At 40.5% G+C, this 23,651-nt stretch overlaps 2 protein-coding genes across 3 annotated transcripts in view; both read left to right on the top strand.

Annotated features, from left to right (window-relative positions):
• Positions 1-23,651, top strand: part of tmem243b (transmembrane protein 243, mitochondrial b) — a 129,488-nt gene that overhangs the window by 77,384 nt on the left and 28,453 nt on the right. The gene's annotated exons all lie outside the window — the stretch shown is intronic.
• Positions 1-23,651, top strand: part of plxnb2a.1 (plexin b2a, tandem duplicate 1) — a 127,006-nt gene that overhangs the window by 93,688 nt on the left and 9,667 nt on the right. For both annotated transcript variants that reach the window (XM_079582911.1, XM_079582910.1), the window contains 22 exons: positions 2,873-3,390; positions 3,476-3,802; positions 4,002-4,140; positions 4,275-4,420; positions 4,504-4,683; positions 5,019-5,153; positions 7,456-7,556; positions 7,646-7,772; positions 8,730-8,892; positions 9,891-10,002; positions 10,162-10,273; positions 10,581-10,682; positions 10,775-10,870; positions 12,019-12,106; positions 12,287-12,450; positions 14,558-14,706; positions 16,514-16,649; positions 19,134-19,270; positions 20,229-20,411; positions 20,575-20,686; positions 21,991-22,194; positions 22,935-23,018. In XM_079582911.1, the coding sequence (XP_079439037.1) occupies positions 2,875-3,390; positions 3,476-3,802; positions 4,002-4,140; positions 4,275-4,420; positions 4,504-4,683; positions 5,019-5,153; positions 7,456-7,556; positions 7,646-7,772; positions 8,730-8,892; positions 9,891-10,002; positions 10,162-10,273; positions 10,581-10,682; positions 10,775-10,870; positions 12,019-12,106; positions 12,287-12,450; positions 14,558-14,706; positions 16,514-16,649; positions 19,134-19,270; positions 20,229-20,411; positions 20,575-20,686; positions 21,991-22,194; positions 22,935-23,018 (3,513 nt within the window). In that variant the 5' untranslated portion in view covers positions 2,873-2,874. The remainder of the gene's footprint in view (positions 1-2,872; positions 3,391-3,475; positions 3,803-4,001; positions 4,141-4,274; positions 4,421-4,503; positions 4,684-5,018; positions 5,154-7,455; positions 7,557-7,645; positions 7,773-8,729; positions 8,893-9,890; positions 10,003-10,161; positions 10,274-10,580; positions 10,683-10,774; positions 10,871-12,018; positions 12,107-12,286; positions 12,451-14,557; positions 14,707-16,513; positions 16,650-19,133; positions 19,271-20,228; positions 20,412-20,574; positions 20,687-21,990; positions 22,195-22,934; positions 23,019-23,651) is intronic.

Raw genomic sequence — 23,651 nt, 5'->3', positions numbered from 1 at the left:
CTCATTATTGCTTCCCTTTGCTCTCAGCGCTCAGACTTCTCCTTGAGTGTGTGCTGCGAGTGCTGAGCCTACCACTGCACAATGTCAACGTGCCGTTTGAATGTGGCTTTGCTTGGACCAACCAAAGCTGTATTTTTATTATGGTGGCAGTGCTGCAAATAAATGTGTTGAACTGCTGTGAGGCTTTTGACATTGATACAAGGAGAGCAGGAAAGTCATAAAGTGTGCACTAAATAAAGTTGGAAAAGCTGTATGTAAAAATTACCAAATAAATGGGTACGCTAAAAGATTGATTTTCATAATATTTAGAGAGAATTTATTTTCACCAAGCCAAAGTGATGTTCTTCAGAAAACATGAAATGAATGCACAAATGCAAATTAAAATCAACAACGAAGCCATTGGTCTAACACTCATAATAAAATCATAATAAAATCAGTTGGAAACGTCACATTACAAAAATGTATTATTATAGGCTATATACTGTTCACTTGTTTTACCCCAATTAGCAATACTGTGTTGAGATCTGTGGAAATGTGAAATTTGTGGCTCTAATTCAAATTGAAATGTCTCAAATCATGTTCAAAGTGTTGCTTCTCAAAAGTATACTTACTATGTTCTGTAAAAGAGAAGTCAAGTACAACTTGAGAGATCAAATGAATTAAAATAAACAGTACTCCTGATCCCGAACTACCTTGAAAAGCATGTGTGCTTCTGGGCATGTGGTAGAAATATGGAATTACCTGGATGAAAATATCAAACTTTGTGTTTAAATCCCTCTTGAAAATGCACCTTTTGTGCAGGCTTTCAATCATAGAGTGTGTTTCAGTTTTCTGTTTGCACTACTAGATTTGTCTTTTATTGTTGGCTGTAGTTTGATGTATTTACCAGATATTTGCATTAATTGACTGTTTATTAATCCTTCCATTGTTTTAAGATGTGCATGCGGCTCTTTGGCCGACTGTAAAGTTTTTAGAGTACGTTATAAATAAAGTTGGGATGGTGTGGTAACCTGACACTTCAAAAAGCTAACAAAGAGTCCATGTTTCTTAACAACTCTATGAAATAAGGATCAAGGATCTAGATCAAAATCTTTGGTCTAATAGTTCGCTTCTCTCTGAAGGTATCTGTTGGACAAATGCTTTGTATTTCCTCTTTGTCTGTACAATCATAAACGATAAAATTGGTGGTGTTATGTAACTGGCAAAGCTGTTTTGTATTTCTTTCACCTTCTTTATAGTTTCTATGACCATGAACCATTACTTATAAATAAGGTATCTGCTGGACATAGGCTCATGCCTCCGATATGAGAGCAATGTGCCAACTGCTTTCGTGCCTTAGTTGACAATGTACAGTATTTTCCTGACAAGCCAGGGGTAGGTCTACATAAGCACAGTGAACTTCTGAATAGGCAAATTTACTGCTGCTCAAATAAACGAAATAGACTATGTGCTGCCTTACTGGAATTACATGATATTAAGTTCATTATGTTCTGATGGCGGTCATATACCACCTCTGCTGTGCTCGATCCCCTCAGATCTTGAAAGCTATGCAGAACTCACTCTGGGTGAATGTAGTGTGTGAGTGATTGGTTGGTGGTGGTCAGAGGGGCTGATGGCGCAGATTGGCATCGCTTCCATCAGTCTACTCCAGGGCAGCTGTGGCTCCATACGTAGGATGCTTTCCATCACCGAGTATGGACTGAATGAATAATGCGTGAAATTAGTGCAATGTGATGCTGCTGTGACATGTCTGGTCAGATTTTGAACTGATTTTGGACAACGCAAGGTATGTTTTTACCCTATTCTGGGCCCAATCTCCTTCTAAACACAGACTGTAAACGAGAGATGTGTGTGCGAGGGAACCTTCAGCTTCATACCTGGCGCAGCCCCTGGACACGATGTTTTGCACAGCAGTGGCGATGTTTTGCACAGCAGTGGTTCCTCCTAATGCTTTTCCTCCTACAGACCGAACCATGGGGTAGTGGTGGGTGTGGGTAATAATAATAATAATAATGCATCGGTTTTATATAGCGCTTTTCTGGACACTCAAAGACGCTTCACATTGCACTATTCATTCACCCCGTACTTGGTGGTGGTAAGCTACTATTGTAGCCACAGCTGCCCTGGGGTAGACTGACGGAAGCGAGGCAACCAGTCTGCGCCATCGGCCCCTCCGACCACCACCAACCACTCACTCACACACTACATTCGCTAGGCTTCCTGGTGTTACTAAACGGTCTCCCATCCAAGTACCGACCAGGCCCTTCCCTGCTTAGCTTCCAAGGTCTGACGGGATTGGGCATAGCATAGGCGGTATGGCCATAGGTAGGTGCATGGATGGTATTTCACTCACAGTGGGATTAATAGTTTGTAGTTTGTCCTGCGAGAACTTAATAAGATAAGATATGCGAGGCTGCTCGCAATGTTAATGTAAGAGGAGAGCTTGTTGTAGTGGTCAGTGCTGTTTGTAAGTCACCAGGCTTCAATCCCGACACCCTCAGGCTACTGGCGAAAGCACTGGTGCACTGTTGTTTGTACGCAAGATGCCAACTTCGTCTTGAGCAATGCTGTTGTTGCACCAGGCGGAAGTATTATACTTGCTGCACGATATTTAGGTTTATATTCTAAAGGCTATGCACAAAGAGTTACTAAAACGCCTTATTTGTAATCAACTTCTTTTTTGCAATGATCTGTTTGAATGGTTGTATTCAGGAATCAGTGAAATGTAATTTTTTTTATGTACTTTAGAATTTATGCATTGTTGTCCAATATGGCAAGTGGTGTATAGTGAATTTGAATCACCTTACGTTTTGAGGATAATAAAAAACTAACAACAAAAACAAAATATGATATATTTCTCTTTTCTCTGCAGGCATGATGGTGCAGTGGTGGGCAGGACAGTTAGCCCTTTACATCCTGGCAACTGCGTACTTCTCCTGCTCACATGGCAAAATTAAAGAGTATCTTTCGGCCACTCTGATCAACAACGTAGTAGCAGATCCACGGACAGGACGTCTGTATGTGGGAGCTGTAAATGCCCTGTATCAGTTGAACTCTAATCTGGAAGTAGAGTCCTGGACTGAAACTGGACCTAAGCGAGATAACCGTCAGTGCACCCCTCCAGTCACTGACGCCTGTGAGGAGGCGGTGAGCACCGACAACCACAACAAGTTGCTGCTGGTGCACAGTGCCAAAGACGTCCTGGTGGTGTGTGGCAGTGTGTTCAGAGGCATCTGCTCTCTGAGGAACCTCAGCAACGCGGAGCAGCTGCTGTACTTCAGCGATACCAAAGGAGAGAAGTCTTATGTGGCCAGTGCGGAGGAGAGCGTGTCTGTGGTGGCCGTGATGTCCTATTTTACCAAGGACAGGGACAACTTCACTGTGTTTTTGGTAAGTGAAACACAGGTTAATTCTGACCTTGTACAATCGGAACAACAATAACCACCAATATAATGTTATTCTTTGACCTGCACAGGTGGGAAAGGGCTACGGCAGCCATGACAGTACCAAACTAATCTCCACACGCATCCTCCAGGACTATGGGGACTGGGTGGTGTTTGACAGTATTATAGAGGCCTCAGCAGTGCAGGCGAACCCCTTTGTCCTGCGCTACCTTCATGACTTTCGCTTTGCCTTCAAAGATGGTGGCTTTGTATACTTCCTGTTCTCACGGACACTTGGGATCCAGGACACAAAGAACTTCACATTTATCTCTAGAATGTGTGAGGATGACCAGGGATACTACTCCTACACCGAGCTTCAACTCAACTGCAGTGTGTCAAACAAGTACAACAAAGTCCAGGTACTGATCAACATCTTTATTCCTAATATACATATAATTTCATATTATACATGTCACACAAGGTGTTTTCTTCTTAATGAAAGATGGGAAAACTGTACAGTTTAAAGATGATTTAGTCAAAGAACTGTATTGAACTATTTAGAAGTTGACTTTATTGTTCGCCCACTCCTCATCTCTCACTGAATCATTTATTTTTCAGGCGGCCTATGTGTCCTCGCCAGGAGAGGCCCTGGCACAAAACATGACCGAATCAAAACAGTATGGACAGGTTTTTGCTTCAGACAAGGTGCTGTTTGTGACCTTCACTTCAGATGAAGATTCACATTCTTCTGCCCTGTGTAAGCCTGCCCCTTTTCATGTTACCACATACATCTTTATTTACTATGTCTTTTATTTTCTGGAAGATAAAATCGATGACGATGATAAAATATATGATATTTGAAAATCAAAAGTGTTTAAAATTGTTTTACAGGTATGTATCCTATCCACTCCATTAATAAGAAGTTGGTGGATGTCATTGGCGCTTGCTATAGCTACAATGGTGTTATCACAGGCAAACCTGCTGTATATTCTCCTTATTCCTCCAAGTCTGAAAAGTTGTGCCTTAACAATAACCAGGTGCGCAAAAAACATCTTTATTTAGAGCAAATTGTGGCTAAAATGGCTAAAATGACTTATACAGATTGCATTCTCTCCCTCAGAATAACATGGCCCTTAAATACAAATGTGGAGCGGAGTTTCTGCCTTCACCGTTGGCCAGTAAAGCTGAGTTTGCCTTAAGTTCTGAGCCTGCTCTAACTCGTAAGGGCCACCTGACAGCAGTGGCTGTAGCTGTTGAAATGGGGCATGCTGTGGCATTCCTGGGCACCTCCACTGGAGAGGTGAACACTTCATGTATTTTATGTTTTTTGTCTGCAAAGGAGACGATATCAGAAATGTTCATTTATATTATATTGTAATGGCATGTCTTAACTTTCCATTTAAACCCCCATCTATGAAAACATATTTTTATAGATAGTTCAAGCTTATTACTCATTCATTGTTGCTGCTGTTCTTTTCTCTGCTGTAAGTGTATGACTAAATACTGATTACAATGCATGTAAGTCAGACAGCAACTTTTAATTGATTGTGGTCATCTTTTTTGTTGCACCACGTGTTCAAAAGCAGTATGATTTGTGCCATGATATAAAAGTGAAATAGTAATGATTTGTTTTAGGTTCTGAAAGTGCACGTCTCGACTCATCCAGAAGTGTATGGACGGGCACTGGCTGAAGTCACAGGAGATGAGGTCAACAAAAATCTTCTGTTTGACTCTAGCCTTCAGCACCTGTACATTACCACAGAGAAGAAGGTCAGTAACCTGGCAAGAGCCCGATTGATTTTACAATAACATTAGCATCAACCTGGGATCGCTCCAGCTTAAATCATTTGTGGCTGATTGGATCAAGGGCACCACAAAGCCATTAGATATTTACTTTTGAAATCTGTGTGTTTGTGAAGTATGTATCTGCACCTCAGGTTATATCCATTTTGTCCAAACCATTTTTGTTTCGGTTTAAATGAGTTCGACGGGAGATGGATTCTCCTGTGTTTGTGTGTGAACTCACAAATAGCGCGAGAATTCAGCTTGCAGGCAGGGTTAGGAGGTCAGATGTTCACAGACCAACTGATTGATTAACTTTTCATCAAATCCATCTTCCTCTCCTTCGTCTGTCCTACTCCTCTGCGCTCACACCACCAAGGTCATGGGTGCGGCTTTTTGTGGAGCTATACATCTTTGTTTGACTGGGTTGTCTACGACTTAATGAATCCCTCATTAGTTTTATCTGTCGTGTTTGATCATAAATTCATTTGTTTGACCCACTGCAGTACGTCTGTCTGCATTACTTCACAAAAGCCAGCCATTGATTTATTCATTCACATTCTCTGTGGCAGAGCACTGTGTTTCCCACTTCATCCATCCTCCTCTCCTTTGTCCTTTCATCTTTTTGTCGCTATCACTCTTGGCTGAGGTGAAATTGATGTTATTGATTTAGAAATGAATTAATTAGAATGTACTTCAAGAGGGCCCTTCACTTTGATCCAGAGAGAGACAAGACTTGGACTTGTTCCATCTGCTCATTTATATGTATTACGCCGGCTCTGTGCTCGAAAGTAAAACTATTCTCACAGCTTTATATAATGCTGAAGTTTAAATAATAATAATAATGCATCGATTTTACATAGCACTTTTTCACATTTTATATTAGCACTGTTTTGGACATTTAAGGAACAGACCACCGTTTTTTCATTCTGAGGTATGTTCTTACCGGAGCTTAGATGAGTTGATGTGTACCTGTCTGGTCTTTGTGCGTGCGCTCAACCACGCAAAAAGAGACAAAGATGTTGTTGCATTTAGCCTCTCCTTCTCTCCTGTATGGGGCCAAACGGGGGTGAAGTTAGAAGCGATCAAGCTCTTCCACAATTTACCTATTTAAATACGGTTGGGTGAGTAGTTACACGATCCATGTATAGTTACAAAAAAATTAAACCTGTTGATTTTCTAAGCACATAAAAGGGGAACTATATTGTAAGGCGTAATAACACCTTAGTAGCACTTCGACGTCCACACAGTAAAGTGAAGATATTACTGCGGCGAAAAGCTTGGTCACTTCTAACTTCACCCCCGTTTGGCCCCATAGAGGAGAGAAGGAGAGGCTAAATGCTAACAACATCTTTGGTCTTTTTGCGTGACTGAGCGCTCGCACAAAGACCAGACAGGTACGCATCAACTTGTCTAAGCTCAGGTTAGAACAGTGGCCCGTTCCTTTTATACTTTGCATTATGAATTCAGTCCATACTTGATGGTGGTAAACTGCTATTGTAGCCACACTTTTTCTGGGGAAAACTGACGGAAGCGAGGCTGCACATTTGCCCCTCCGACCACCACTAACCACTCACACCCTCCCCACATTCATACACAGGCAAGGTGGGTGAAGATTTTGGACCAAGGACATGACAGTTTGCACCTGCAGGAGCTGAGATTCAAACCGCCAAACTCAGTTATGAGACTACTTGCTTTACCATCTGAGCCACTGTCGCCCATCTTACACATTGTGACAAGTAATAGGTTGCGTTCACATTTTAGCAGGTGCTAATACAACTCTATGGGAGAGAAACAGTTTATGAAAGAAATTTCTCTGACAGTGATCGGATTCACAAACCTGCCACATTATTTTTATGGCTGAAACTTAAGTCCTTTCTACTTACCAACATCTCCACTTTTGGACGCCTTATTGAAGAAATAATTAGACCATAGTTCGTATGTGCTGGAAGAGAGGACTTTGAACTTTGTGACAGTTTTTGTTTCATGTGATTTGGCCCAGGAAGTTCTGAGAAATTAGCGACAAAATAAGACTTGTAATCTGCATTTTGAGCGTTAAAGTGGTTAGTGCAATGGAATTTTCATTTGCCCTCCGCCTCAATTTTAAACTATAGGCTCTTTAGAGTGTTGTGATGTCACGTACATGCAACCTATTGCTGGACATGAATCCACAGTATGTCATTGCCATGTGTATTTTTGTGGTCTTGCTTGTTGCTCCATTTTAAGAATCGTGTGAATAATCGATCCATAGTATTGTTATTATGATACATGAAATGTCTTGTTGTTTCAGATCACTAAAGTTTCTGTTCAGGCGTGCCATCTGAAGACCGACTGTCAGTCCTGTGTCGCTATGAAGGACCCTTATTGTGGTTGGTGTGTCCTCGAAGGAAAGTAAGTCTATTTTCTGAAAAAGTAAAGTATCTGAAATGTGTTATCCAATCCACAATACTATATATATATATATAATATCTGGATTCTAGGTGCACCCGTAAGCCAGAGTGCAGTAGATCTAGCGAAGAAAACACCTGGCTGTGGTCTCCTAACCAGCAGTGTGTCCAGATCAATGCCTTTGCTCCTCCGAACATCAGCTGCAGGAAGACTCAGCAGGTGAGAGAGAGTTATAGTGAATGAACTTGTCAGGCCTCCTCTTATGCTCCTCTACAGGGCCTTACCCCCCCTGAGCTACTCTGGGCTTAGAGTGTGCTGAGCTGTGCGTTCTTTAAACTCTGCCTTGGCTGTCAGGAGCACTTCAAATAGACCCCAAGCAGATGGACCTGAAGGGTGCTCCAGGTGACTAGAGAAGGGATGGAACAGCATTTCTGACAAACAACCATATTACTGTGGATTTACCATTTTTGACGGGTATAACCTGTTTGAGATGCTATAAACTATTTTCAAAGCATAAGGGAAGTCGGCCACTTCTAGTGTCTTTCATACCGCGAGTTGGAATTTAATTCAGCATGAAATCAGTTCAGGTGGATCTATAATGGTCAATCTGTGATAAGAACACAGGTTATTCTTACCACACATAAAGCTCTGCACAGGTGTTATCAGCAAAAATAAAGGCACTTATTATGGTTTTTAGAGCAGAAAGAGATGAGTCCAACTTGGCTTTAACCTCAGCAAACACCTAATGTGGTTCAGTTCCTCAGAGGAGTATGTGCTTCCACCTAATCAGGGGACTCTGGGACCAGAGTGTGAATTAAATCTTAGACAAAAATATTTGCAGTCTTTACATTGCGGTGAGGAAACCCCAGGTGTCCTTACTTGAGAACAAAGGAAGAACAGAAAGTTTGGTGGTTAAACTTGGGTAAATTTAAACAAAACAAAAAAGAACAGGAGAGGTCAGGGAGGAGTAATGAGGAGCGGGTGCACAGTTGAATAGTAATTATTAGCATTGTGCATTTTAGAACATTTATCAAGGCCAAACCGATTCACACACCCGCTACTTCAACAAGTACCACATTTGGGAAACCAGAAGAGAGCTGTTTTAGTGTTAATTCTGTACAATTTGTTTATATGATTGTTATTATATACTAAGCTGAGTTATTACTTTTGCTTTAGGTGGACATCATCATCCCCTGGCTGCCCAGACTGAGGTCAAATGATTCTCTGCTGTGCATCTTTGATTCGTACAAGAGTGAAGCTGCCGTGGACAGTTACAGTAAAGTGGTCACCTGCTCATTGCCCGAACCGGCGGATATCCCGCCTACTCCCGAGCAGCAGGGTAAGTTAACATTCAAACCTTTAGCACCAAGTACCATCTTGGGCAGTGGTTCTCAACTGGTGGATCGACGAACCGTTTTCAAAGGGTTGCCTTTGTTTTAATATTGATGTACAGAAAAAGTATAGAATCACCACCTGAGTCTGTTAAAATGACTGTCATTGGGTTGTTATTTTATCATACTTTGAGCTTTTTTGGGGCTTATTTAATGCTTATTCAACATATTTGAGGAAAAGACAGTATTTTGCATTATATTTTACAAGTCTAAGTTGTATCTGGGTCATCTCAGGGTGAAAGTGGGTCGTGACTTCTGTAATTTAACTTAAAGAAGCACTAAGTAACTTATTTACCTTAATAAATCCTTTTCGTAGTCCCTCTGGGGGTAATAAAAGTGTTGATGGGATGATTGGGGGGTCTTTCATCTCCCATTGGTGTCTCTGGCCAGAAAACCACACTTGCAACTTTCCCCGCCTCCTGGTCAGAGTCACTAATACACACTAATGGAATTACAAAGAAGACGCTAACAGGCTAACGGGCAAAGCTAGCTATCCCCATTGTGTAATTGGATACAATATCCCTCTCCCTTTGTCTTTTCTGTCAGCGTAGTATTTACTCTCAAGGACAATTAATAAGTAAAAATATGCAACATGCTACGACACGGTTATGGCCTCTAGGGGCATGAGTTACTTTGTACTGCTTTAAACTGTATATATGATAGACTCATTACATGCAAAGTGAGATATGCGTCACCTTTTTTTGTTATAATTTTGATTATGCTACAGCTTGTAAAAACTCCAAATGAAAAATCACATAAAATTAGTATTTTGAAAATAAACTGTAAGCCATTCATCCACATTGTAACAGAAAAAAGGCTTGACATATGTCAACTGCATGTAATGAGTCTATATCATATATAAGTCTCACATTTAAAGTTGAATTACAGAAATGAAGGAACTTTTGAAGGATAATTTTTCAAGTTTCATTGACTTCTTCTCTTTCAGATTTTGTTTCTGTTCCTGTGAAGGTTGTGGTCAACAAGGTCATCGAGGTGGCGTCGAGCAAGTACCACTTTTACAACTGTGCTGCAACTGTCCGAAAGAACCCAAACACACCGTAAGAAACGTTACAAACACATGCGATATGCTCTTTCGATCATGTATTTAGAAAGTATCCACACTACTCTTTATTCTTATCTTGTTACTGCAAAAATAAAATGGATATGATTAAAACAGGAAATATTCTGAACCCACTCCTCTTTCTTTTGTACTTTAGGTGCATCTCGTGTGTGACCAGCGACTGGGGCTGTCAGTGGGACGCTCAGGAGCATCGCTGTAGTGACCAGGAGGACTCTGTGTATGGGAGCCATATAGTAAAGCCACAGCAGGTGTGTTGATGTATAAAAGAGAGTTTTGAATTATATCCATTCATGTTCATTCAAGAAATTACTGATATTTATGGCCCATTAATTATAAAACAATATACGGTGGGTGCAGAAAGTGTCCAGACTCCTTTAATATGCTGTGTCTGAACATTCATACAAGTTTGGTTCTGTTGACCCGGATACAGAAAGCCTGAATCTTTTTTTTTTTTTTTTTTTTTTTTCCTGAACACACTGTGCTGTAATGCTCAACCTAAGAAAAATCTAAAACATGTACCTTGAAATGACTTTCTTTTCATTGTCATGGGTGAAGCCGGGCCACTGTCCTCAGTTTGAAGCCCCAGAGCCTCTGCTTATTCCTGTTGGCTTCGAAACCCCCATCAGTTTCCAAGGACGAAACCTGGGCATCTACTCTGTGAGGCGCCGAAAACCTGAAAATGAATAATTAATGAGTGACACACTGTGCTTTGCATTTACTGTGTGCTTTCTATGCGGTAACTTCTGCAGGGTCAAAGGTTTATCATTGGGACGGAACTAATGAAGAATACAGAGCACCCCGTCATTCAGGAGGAGGGATCAAAATTCAAGTTCAGAGGTCACAAGGTTAGTCTGTCCACATCAATGGCAACTCCAACTTCATGAGATTTATGAATTTGTGTTTATGTTCACCTATATGCAATGTATTGCTTTGATATGATCAAACCATCAACCAGGCAAGCCATTATCGTCATTAAAGGAACAGGCCACTATTTTTACATACGGAGATATGTTCTTACCTGAGCTTAGATGAGTTGATGTGTAACTGTCTGGTCTTTGTGCGTGCGCTCAGTCAAGCAAAAAAAACAAAGATGTTGTTAGCATTTAGCTTCTCTTCCTCTCCTCTATGGGACCAAACGGGGGTGAAGTTAGAGGCGACCAAGGTCTTCCACATTTTCCCTATTTGAATACGGTTACCTGAGTAGTTACATGATTCAAGTATAGTCACACAAAATTAAACATGTCGGGGGACTATATTGTAAAGCGTAATAACACCTTAGGAGCACTTCGACTATACTGCGCGTACGTCGAAGTGCTCCTAAGGTGTTATTACGCTTTACAATATAGTACCCCTTTTATTGGGTCCATTAGAGGAGCGGAGGAGAGGCTAAATGCTAACAACATCTTTGGTCTTTTTGCATGACTGCACACGCGTAAAGACCAGACAGGTACGCATCAACTCGTCTAAGCTCAGGTAACATATCTCAGTATGGAAAACCAGTGTTCCTTTAACAGTGAGCGATTGATGTCTTTGTAGCACATCTGAGTTGTTCATGCGAGCTTATTTTAGGTCAGCGTTGTCTGTCAGCGTTGTCTGTACATTATCTGAATTTGCAGAAACAGTTTTCATTCCTCACTGTTGTGGTCTAACCTTAAGGACTTTTCCTTAGTCACAGAACGGCAGGTAGTCTTGGTATGTCAGTGACTTTTCGCTGCTCATTCACACTTTTTCCTCTATTCTGCTCTATTGATTTTCACTTCCTGCTGAGTGGAGGTGTGCTGATGAATACGGGAACGGAGTGTGTGTTTAAGCCAGTGTTGCTTCCCCTTTCATTACTTTTATGTTAGTCTTAGCAGTATCTAGACTCTCCCCTACTTACTCCACTTCAGTAACTTCTAAAATTGGTCATAGATGTTGCACCACATCATCAAATGTATATTTTTTCAATTTTCTAAGTGGACTAAGTGACTTTATTTTGTGTGATTGCATCTAGTTTGCCTATGACAAACAGCAAGAGGTGAATGTATCATTCCACATCAAAGACCGAAGCACGGAGAGGAAGATTGACAGTACTCTGACAGGTTAGTAAGGCAAGAATGTGGCAAATGTCATTGTTACAGTATAACCTCAATATGCTGTTCATAAAAGTTCATTTCATATAGTGGTACATATATCACTATAATGACAGAATGACGATTGCATAGCTGCATGTCACGTTACACTTTCATAGGTTCTTTCTAATCTCTTGTCCTCTTCTGTAGTGGTGCTGTACAACTGCTCGGTGAACAGGGACGACTGCAGTCTGTGTAAACACGCTGACTCCAAGTACCAGTGCGTTTGGTGCGCCGCCTCTCACACCTGTGTTTACCGTGACCTGTGTCTGTCTGAGCAGCCGGAGCTCTGCCCCAACCCTGAAATCACAGACGTAAGGCACACATCTGCTGTGACTCAACACAGAGCATGTACTGTTTGAGAACGATGCGTTTAAGGCAGTGGTTCTCAACCTTTTGGAGCCGCGACCCCCATTATAACAGTTAAAGGGGTTCGTAACCCCCCGCCCAGGTCACACCGTGAGAAATCGGAACATTAGCTTACATAATTCTTAAAAAAACAAAGAAAAAAACTAATGAAATTCATCAAATTACGAACATATAATGGCACTCTGGTAAAATAGCACACACATACAACAATAAAATATTATAATATACGCTAAAAAAAGTATGTATATTTTATCTGCATGATCTGGTGACCCCCCAAATTTGTCTCGCGACCCCCTTGGTTGAGAACCACTGGTTTAAGGCATGAAAGCAAGAGGATGATCATCAGTACATGAACTTGACTGAAACTTAAGCTCATCGGTCTATGTACTTTTGCTTTCATTTTATTTGGGTTTTTGGATTGGATTGAAAGGAAAATGCTAAATCCTTATTGCAATATAAAAAATACTTGTTTTTTTTTAATTTTCCTGTATCAGAATGTACTTCATAATCGACTATGCTAAAAAGGAAAATACAATAATGAAGCTTTTAATGATTACGTTGATTCCTTTTCTGCGTCAACTCAAGTACCCGGAAGTGGAACTAAAACAGCACAATTAAAAGTTTAATACATATAAGTCTTTTGGTTGCGACATAAACTCCTGACAGGCTGTGAGCCTTGAAAGTGGCGCTGCATGGTTCCAGGCAGACACTGATGCGTAAAGCGTATTATTAATAAACTAATAAGAAGAAGAAGAAAGCATGGGCTGGTGGGGCGTTTGCGCACAATGCTACCTTGTTCCAAAAAATATGCTGCATGCGGCCAGTGCTGCAAAAGCATTGTGCTGCTCATGAATTTCCATGTTTTACGAATTCTACATTCGTTCACGCAGAGTAGCCTATGGTTTTCTTCCCCCTGAGCTCTGCATCGGTGATGCTGCTGTGCGTAATTGCAGACTGGACCACTCCTCCTATAGTAGCTCACACTGTGCAGAAACATGCGTTTATTTATTTAAATATTTATTTATTTATAACACTTAAATATTACTATTGGGCAAAGCGATGCATCTGTTAAATTGACCAAAATCAGCCAGAATCCATTCACAGTGTAACAGCTCTGACTGGCACAGGGACACTCCCTGGACACGCAGCGGAGACAACACAGCTCCGGCCTCGCTCGGACGCCAGGACACTCCCCTGACACGCTCCATTGAGGTCGCTTCCATCTGCCTGATCTCGCGCGCGTTTTATAATAATAATTGACTGTTCTATAGTTCTAAAGTTATTTACACCTCTAATAAATGCAAACGCATCAGTAACAGTCCTTCCAAAGTTGATACTATTGTTAATCTGTCATTTGCATTTGAAAGCGGCACAAAACGAAACTCTCTTTGCTGGAGAGTAGTAGAGGCCAATTCCACTCTGTGACATCATCCACATACAAGTAACCTATAGGATTTACAGAACGAACACTCCACCAACCCACTGCTGGCTTTGGATAGTCGGCGCGGGCACATATACCAATCTTAAAGCATCTGTTTATGCCCGTCTGGTATTGTCCTCGCACTGCGGAGTCAGAAAAGTGCTCCCGGTACACGAGCTGGCCACAGAACACACTGTGCACATTTGGCAGGAGCGCACGCAGCCAGATGATCTCCTAGAATAACCGTGCATAAACGGCACGTCACATGGCCAGAGCGAAGTGTTTGTGAACAGGAGCACAGCGAACGCCAGATGCTGATCGCTGGTCAATAGGGTTTGGAATTTATCTTTTAGCCAAGAGACTCAGATCTACTAAAGTTTTATTTGCACTGTTCTCCTCAAGACAGTTTCACTTCCGGGTATTCAAGTTGATGCAGAAAAGCATTCAGTGTAATCAATAAAAGTTAATTATTGTATTTTCTTTGTTGGCAGTGTCTATCGTCAAGTAAATGTCTGATATAGACAAATGCTTTATATTCATCAGCACTGTTGAATGGGAGTTTTAAGTACTCTGTTTTAAAATTGTATGTAAAAACCGTATAAATGTATTCTAATTGGTTTACATTTCTTCAGATCATTCCTCATTATGGCCCACTCAATGGCCATATCTCAGTAACCATCAAAGGCTCTAACATGGGCATTAAGAAAGAAGACGTGAAGAAGATTACTGTGGCTGGAGTAGACTGTGTGCATCAGGAGGACAGATACTCTGTCTCCACAAGGTACGAGCCCGACTGTCCACCCTCACCCACAACTCCTTATTTACTATACCAGTGGTTCTCAACCTGGGGGTCAGGTCATGTAGATCATTTTTTTAATTATTATTATTTTACTGTAGCACATGTGCTACTTTACCAGAGTGCCATTCTAAATTTGATTAATTTTAATTTCAGCCATTTGTTTTTTTTTCTTTGTTTTTTAAGAATTATTTCGGCTAATGTCCGTGATTTTTTCCATGGAGTGAACTGGGCGGGGTCACGATCCCATTAACGGTTATAATGGGGGTCGCGGCTCTAAAAGGTTGAGAATCACTGTAAGGAGACTATATAGCGTCCTTTTTCTGTTGGCGATTCAGACACGCAGCTCATCCTTTTGCCAGAGTCACGTGTGACGTGATGAGGAGAAAGTAATGAGCTGCATGTCCTAATCACCAACACAATGAGTGCTGTAAAGCAGAGGTTCCCAAAGTGGCGGTCCTGAGATGATTTCTCAGCAATGTTTTTAATTTATCCTATTTTTTACGTATATTGCAGTGAAATAATGCCAAAAAGCAACAAATACTACCAAAACAAATCCAGGTTTGGTCAATTGGCACTGAAATTATTTTTAAAGCTGATTATAATTTACAGTGGGGGGTCCTGAGTTGTTGTTCTGTTTGGGAAAGACTTCTATAAAGCTCAAGTAATGATGGATTTCTACAATAAAGACTAACCAGATTCAAGTGACAGTTTAATATTTATTTATGGATAAATGTTCGTCACATAAGTTTTATTCAACATGGATTTTACATTAATGAAGAAAACTGCTTGGATTATTGTCTGTTTGCCTGAGAAGGGAAGCTATAGAACGTTAGAAACATTTCTCTGTAACATGCTAAACTTAAAGGGACTAGATGCAAGTTGGCCACTACTGCCACTTCAGGGCATACGTGTAACTGCACCTTCTATATTACGCTTGTGCATGACGACAATTCAGACCCAAAGTAACAACTTTTTGAGTAACAGTGCAGGATTTTAGAGGCACATTTGGACATGGCTGGAACATGTAGGGGGAGGAAAATACATATTTTTTTTTACATTTTAAACTCTGTATAGTCCCTTTAAGTGTTCTTTTCATGAAAAATATGTGATGATGATTTAAATACGTATGATAAAAACAGGCATGCATTGTGGCCTTTATTGAAATGTCTCGTGACCATCGATGCTCACTTACTTTTCAAGATGAGAAGACCACTTCTGCCTCACTGAACATTCGGACACCACTACAAACCAGCCTGACATTCGGACGCAACCACAGTAACATTTAGAGCAGTAAAGTTGACTGGACTTTCAGTACTGAAGCTGAAAGCAACATATTACACTAACACTTGAGAGTTTGCCATTCACCATTTTCAAATTAGAAATGCAATGTTACAGATTGATTACTTTCAATCATGTATCAGTACTTTTCCTAATAGTTTTGTGAGTCACTTTATTCATTCAGTCCTCGGAGACATCGCTGCAAATCTGTGCATATGAAAATTGAATCAGTCGCACACAGACAAAACCACAATCGTACTGTTTTGCCTAACACTGCATCAACTGTTGGAGATCGACCATAATCCAAGTAAGAAATGCAGAGTCAATGTCATGTCCTGTTGCTTGTAACCATACGCTCCATAGTTGGTCAATACACACAAGGATTATGTCCTGTGCTTGGATTTGTTTTTTTTTTACAGTCTGTCCCTTTTAATTAATTTGACATATCCCTGAATATCAAATCTCTGCTTGTGCAGCTGCAACTGTTTTGACTGATGTCTTGTGTTGACAGTGTGGTGTGTGAAATTGGTCCTGCAAAGCGGACGCCTCCATCAGACATCCCGTTCCCGTCACGAAACCAAGGCACCGTCAGCATAGAAGTGGAGGGAGGCAGAACCGGAACATCACGGGTCATTTTCACATATAGAGTGAGTTGGTGCTTATCCTTCATGCAGTCTGCAATGGGTGGTTAAAAGACATAAAGGGAAGTATTGATGTGATACTACTTGTCTGTTTTGTTGAGAGAAATGTCTTACCTTTTTGAGGATGCCACACTTTAAACGGGAAAACTATGCTCAAACAAAGTGCATCATTGTAATATAGCAGGATTTACCATTATGAGAAAATAATTTTTTAGTAAATGGTTTCATTGTATTCTGCATGTTTCCGTCTGTACTGGTAAACTTAAAGGAACAGGCCACCATTTTTCCATACTGAGATATGTTCTTACCTGAGCTTAGACGAGTTGATGTGTACCTGTCTGGTCTTGGTGCGTGCGCTCAGTCGCGCAATAAAAACAAAGATGTTGTTACCATTCAGCCTCTCCTTCTCTCCTCTATGGGGCCAAACGGGGGTGAAGTTAGAAGCGACCAAGCTCTTCCACGTTTCCCCTATTGAAATACGGTTACATTAGTAGTTACACGATCCAAATATAGTTACACAAAATTAAACATCTCGATTTTGTAAGCGCATAAAAAGGGTCACTATATTGTGAGGCGTAATAACACCTTAGGAGCACTTCGACGTCCCTGCTGTAAAGTGAAGATATTAGTGCGCACGTGGTAGTGCTGTTTAATTTTGTGTAACTATATATGGATCGTGCAAATACTCACGTAACCGTATTTAAATATGGAAAACGTGGAAGAGCTTGGTCGCTTCTAACTTCATCCCCGTTTGGCCCCAAAGAGGAGAGGAGGAGAGGCTAAATGCTAACAACATCTTTTCTTTTTTTCCGTGACTGAGCATATGTGTAAAGACCAGACAGGTACAACTCGTCTAAGCTCAAGACTAGAACAACTGAGCTTAGACGAGGTACAACTCGTCTAAGCTCAGGTAAGAACATATCTCAGTATGGAAAAGCAGTGGCCTGTTCCTTTAATAAGATATTGAAAGAACTATTTATTGGATGATTATGGTTGACTTTTCTGGTGTTTACAATAGTATGCAACCAAACATAGCTTTTCAAATAAAAATGTTCTCATTTTCTTTTAGCTCAGTTATGTTGTATAACTCAATTTCTCTTTATAGCGTATGCAGTTATTTTTCTTAAAAATCTAACATTTGACTCGATGAGTGTGGAAATGAGCCGAATATTATTGTTTTGTTAGTGCTATTTGCACAATGGATTTTCTGAAAATGGTATTAGTGAGTTCTTGAGCGCTTCACAAAACACCTACAACTGCACTGTTTTCACATTCAATGCAAAGATGTAGTGAAAACCATCTCATTGACATGTGGATTAAACAAGGCCCGTTTAGCATGGCGGCTTATGGGGCTTTTAAGAAATGTTTCAATTGTATTAATTAATTGAATTACTCTGAGTGGTTCGGCACCAAACTCGTGGGCGGGACGCTCCTGCAGTCTTAATCCAAGAGATCAATACAAATCCCCCAAAACATGGAAACCTTTCTTCTGGAATAAGAGCACACGTCTTTCTTTTGTCTGTGGTTATTCTTGGAGAGTGTGGAAAAAAGAAAAACTTTCAAAAAACCTCCGCAGCATGAATTTCCTGCATGTGGAGCAGACACAGTTGAGATTCCTCCCGCTGGTTTGTTTGTGTTGTTGGATCAAATATCATTGTATTGAGCGTGTTAATTAACACAAACTGCTGGGACAAAAATGACTAATTTAATTTATCTGTTTTTCTTTGTTTCCAAATATTGTCACCTCACGCTCTCTCTTATGCAAATAGCTGACTTTGTTAGGATTACTTTTGTCTTTCATAAACTCCTTAATTAAATATGCATGGTTTCTTATTCTTCAAAGTTGTTTATTTCCACATAGTTGAGTCAGGCTTATTGAATTTGACACAAAATAAGCCAAATAATATGACTCCGTGCACCCTGATGATTTGTTCTTGTTATCCTAGGAAGAAAGAGATTAGATGTTTTTTCTTGGACCAATACGTAGAGTTACTTGTACTAGTTTCTCAGTTGTTTTGGTTTGTGTGTGTTTTGTTTTTGTTTTCTCTAAACAAAGAAATCCCTCCATGTGGCTGTCTTGGTCGGTGTGTGAAGTTTGTCTCTTTGGAAATGTTTTTTTTTTTTTCTTACTAGAACAACTAGATCTGACGTAAACTGAACTTTATGAGAACATCCAAACTGTTGCACTGATTCACAAATATGTTTCCATACTTTTATTTCTCACCTGTCTCTTTCCATCACGCGTCATTTTATGCTCTCAGCCGAGCTACTCTCCCAGATCCGTGCGATTTGGTACAGATTTGTTTGTTTGCAGCTTTTGTATGCAGGCTTTGAATTATGTAATCTTATTGATTATTTTAGTGGTTGCACACAATTCAGGCAACAAGTTCCCATCTTAGACAATAACCCTCTGTAAACGACTTTTGCTCAGTGTCTAACAACATTACTTGAGAATATCTAAACGACCAGCTTTTGTCTCTGTCGTTTCAGGATCCCAATCCAAATTATGTAACACCAGCCAAAGGTCCTGCAGCGGGAGGAACAGTCATCACCATCGAAGGAGAAGACCTGGACACTGCAACTAAAGACGACGTGGCTGTAAATGTTGGAGGGGTACCATGTGAAGTGTAAGTGATTTTAGACCAGACTGCAAGAGCAACCTTGAAAACAAATGAGAAGGGACTTTGGGATTTTTTTGTAGCACTTTTCACAGACACAAATCACCCCAAGCGGTTCATAATGGACAATTATTTATTCGCTCCATACTCTGTGGTGGCAAGCTACGTATATAGCCACGGCGTGGACTGTGTAGTTGGACCCTTTATCACCACGTGATAAAGCTCACCCAGGCCAGGACTAACAAGGACCAACATGCTTCAACCACAGACAAGATCAGGCTTTCAAAAACTGACATAGCCAATCAATGATTAGTGGCAACATTCAGTACCATCGTCCGGTTCTCTATGTTTAGATTTCCACTGTTGAGGGATTTCCGTGGAGAGTTTCAAAACTATATATTTTTGGAAACTTTATGGTATAAGCAATGAGAAAAACAATGTTTCCATTTGCCCGTGTCATTTGGTAAAATTGTGAAATTAATTAGGGTAAATGGGGGGAGTTCTGATCATCGCTATGGTAACTCCATGAAACATGTGATTAGGGTTTCATTGACTTTTTTGATTAGTAAGTTTTTTACTCCCCATATAAATGTTACTATCGCTATTATAAGATAAGATAAGATAATCCTTTATTGATCTCACAATGGAGCAATTCACTCCATTATCGGCACGGCAGCACAGCAGTTGGCGCCTCCGCTTCACAGCTAGAAGGTCCCGGGTTCGATTCCCACCAGGACGTGGCCTTTCTGTGTGTAGTTTGCATGTTCTCCCCGTGTCTGCGTAGGTTTCCTCCGGGTACTCCGGTTTCCCCTACCACTAAAACATGTGCAATAGGTGAATCCTCCAGCCAGGTGATTCGGACCAAAAACTTAAAATTACAGTATTCTAAAAAACATATACATAAATTGGTCATACATACAGCATATTAATAAAAACACATTAAATCCTTTGTTCTCTGTGTCCTCAGCTTGTTCTTCGGTAAACGGATCACATGTAAGACGGGCCGTTACCGTGGACAGAAAGTGCCTTCAGACCCCCTGACGGTGACGGTGAAGTACGGCAAAAACACCACCAAAGATGTCCCGGCTGCCTACCAGTACTCCGAGAACCCCAAGATTACAGACTACTACCCCCGGGCCAGCTTTGAGTGGTATATAATTATAATAATCACTTGATATGTTGCAACCATAAGTGGCTATTACTGCCATAATGGCTAATGGACAAATGCTTTGTCTAAATTATTTGTATTAGAGTTTCATCTTGTATCGTTTTAATGAAATATAAAAATAATTGAGGTGTATTTGTTTGTGCAGTGGGGGTCGTAGTATTGTGGTGGTCGGAAATGGCTTTGACTTGATTCAGAGAGCGACAATGAAAGCGCTGCCTTCCATGGATGAGTTTCCTCAAGACACAGCCCCGATAGAGGTACGTATTAGCACAATCATCTCGCTATTCTGAGCGTGGGAGAAGGGTCCTAGGTTCTGAGCTCTTGTTGAACCAGGAAGAAAAGCTAATGTAATGTCTGTGTAAACAGTTTTAGATATAGTGTTTTCTAACCAGCAAATGGCAAGACGGTGATCAAGGTGTGTCTGATGTTGTATCTCTGAAAAATACATAATACTCGCTCTTAAATCAAACACTGGCATGATTATTGCTTACTGCCCATTACACCTTTGACATAATTGGATATCATATGTCGTGGATTGGTTTCAAATATTTTTTTCTTGAAGCCCCGCTCTGCGTGTAATTTAATATATTCCAAACTTCCAAAGACAACATCTGTTTTTGTGTCAGGTTGACACAAACATAGTGCTGTTTTCTACCTGTGCTTGTTTATTTGTCGAGGAAAAATACCAAACGCCATATTTCAAGTCAAGTGATTTCAGATTTGTAGCAGAGGTCTGTGCTTCTTCTTCAGTTTCCATCCCACTGAGCTCCCCTCTGTCTTCCTGCTTCAGACAGAGTTTGTGATGGAGCGATGATGCAGCACCTCACCTTCTCTCCCCTGCAGAGAGAACGCGTCAGTCAGAGCGCGTTGGCAGTGAAATAAAAGCACTGTCGTTTCCCATCTATCTCAAACACAACACGGTGTCAGTGAGAAGAATGGTACACAAAGAGTTCATAGACTGCTTTCGTAACACCTGTGCCTGTCCAATTCGGTTTTGCTCATTCAGCTGTAATATAAATAAACGTATTCGCAAGTCATACTTTGGTCATATAAAAGGTCAAGCTGTACTTTATTGTTCCTGTACTGATGTACTTGTCATATTTGGTCTCTTTCCCTGAAATCCTATCATTTGATTTAATCAAGGATTTAAAAAAAATAAACCTTTGATCATATCAGATCACGTTAGATTTTTGACAGTAGTTTTATTATTATGGGACAGCTGTTACACAATTCAATAGAGCAGTGTGAGGGGGAAAACCTTTTCTTACAAATGTAGAATACAAGGACATTGAATAATACATGTACATTTCCTGATTTTATATATAACGTTAAGCGATAAAACATTACTACAAATTCGTCTGAATGGAGTGAATTCTTATTATTGTTGGGTCTTTGGGTCAATTAATTTGCCACAACATTTCGTACTTTGGGAACGACTGTTGTAAAGTGTTCGATTCCAATTATTCGATCGATTTTAATAACATTTTAATAGTACAGCTATTTCACTCTACTGTTACACTTACTGTCTTTTTTTGCTGTATTTTATCCTTCTGTTTTCCAGTTTGTTGTGGAGGCTATGAGCAAAAATGACACAGTGCTTCAGTTCAGCTCTCCGGCGGTGAACTGCTGTGCGGAGTCGATCAGGACGGTCCTGCAGCTGGATAATGTGGTGGAGGAGCTCAAAGATTTTGACTACCACCTCGACCCCAGCTTCGACCAACTCAGCAAAAACGTCATCACCGAGACCAGCATCATCATAGTGACGGTGAGGGCGGACACATGTGGCTCCAGCGAAAAATCTATCTGACGCTCCGTCCCGCTCCCTCTCCTGATCCCCGCACTCACAATGGTCACAATAGAGCATTCAGCTATTCTTTCTCTGCGTCTTCGTCTGCTGGACTCTCTGGACACTTTCAAAGCTCAACTTTTCAGATCTGCCCACTCACTGATAACTTCAAGTGATAGCCTGTGACAAATTTAATAGCTTGCGTATAATTGAGCGCAATTTCACGTAATATTCAATTAATTGGGTGTGACAGTGTCTCATGATCGGACGGTCCGGGATTTGAATCCCACCTTGCCTCCAGTGTCTGCATACATTGGTGTATGAATGAGAGTGTGAATGGGTGACTGGTTCTTTGCTGTAAAGCGCTTTGGGCCTGATGAAGGTAGAAAAGCGCTATATAAGTTGAGACCATTTACCGTTTACAATATTTTTCTAAAGTCCCTCCCTAATCTGAAACCCCCAGCTATCACTTTGACCAATGAGACAAGCTTTCCTGTCTGGTCCAATTAGGAAAGACGGGAGCTTTTCCTCATTTGGCAAACTAGGAGTGGCTTTTTCTCCTCACAAATTCTTACATCACTTACTATCTTACTATCACTTTAATATTTTCATGATGTGTCAGTTGTTTAACTGCTTTTAATGTTTGCTGTCCTTAGGTGTCATGAAATACAAGTGAATCAATATCATTATTCTTATTGGGGATATCTTTTGTTTTCCAGGGTCGTGGCTTCTCTAAAGCTATGACGGCAGAAGAGGCTCGGGCATTTGTTGGAGATGCCTCTTGTCATGTCAATATACTGCAGGTGTGTTTCTTCAACATATCAATCAATGAAAACATTTATAAGAATTACATTTTTCTTTAGTGTTTGGCAACACAGTAGAACTAAAGATGTTAATAACTTAACTCACACTGGGGCTGAAACAACATCGATTATTGAAATAGTTACTATACTATACTATTTTAGTAATCAATTAATCGTTTTCTAGTAAACACAGACTTAAATAGGGGGAAAATGTCAGGAACATTTTTTATTTTTGATGGAAACCTACGTTTTTATAGTTAGTGTCAGTAGTGTTTTGTACATTGAAAATTTCATAAATATCTGTCTGTGCCTCGTCCAATCAGAAAGCAGAATTATCACTTAGAGTCTCCAAAAACACTTGCTTTAAGGTCACTCCATCAACATGTCCTCAAGCGGCGCCACTTTAGCTTTATGTGCTAAAAAAAAAAGAAAGAAAAAAATGCAGTATGCAGTATTCACAGCCAACCGATTAATCAATTAATTGTAAAAAATAATTGTTAGATTAACCGATAACCAAAATAATCGTTAGTTGCAGCTCTAACTCGCACATTTATCTGGATCATTAAGAAGAGACTATTGGGCTTTTCAAATACGATTGTATTTGATAAGGTATTCATTCATTGTGGTGAAATG

This window comes from Gobius niger, assembly GCF_951799975.1.
Source record: "Gobius niger genome assembly, chromosome: 2".
Taxonomy (NCBI): Eukaryota; Metazoa; Chordata; class Actinopteri; order Gobiiformes; family Gobiidae; genus Gobius; species Gobius niger.
Note: the sequence above shows the minus strand (reverse complement) of the source record. Positions and strands in the feature narration are given on the sequence as shown.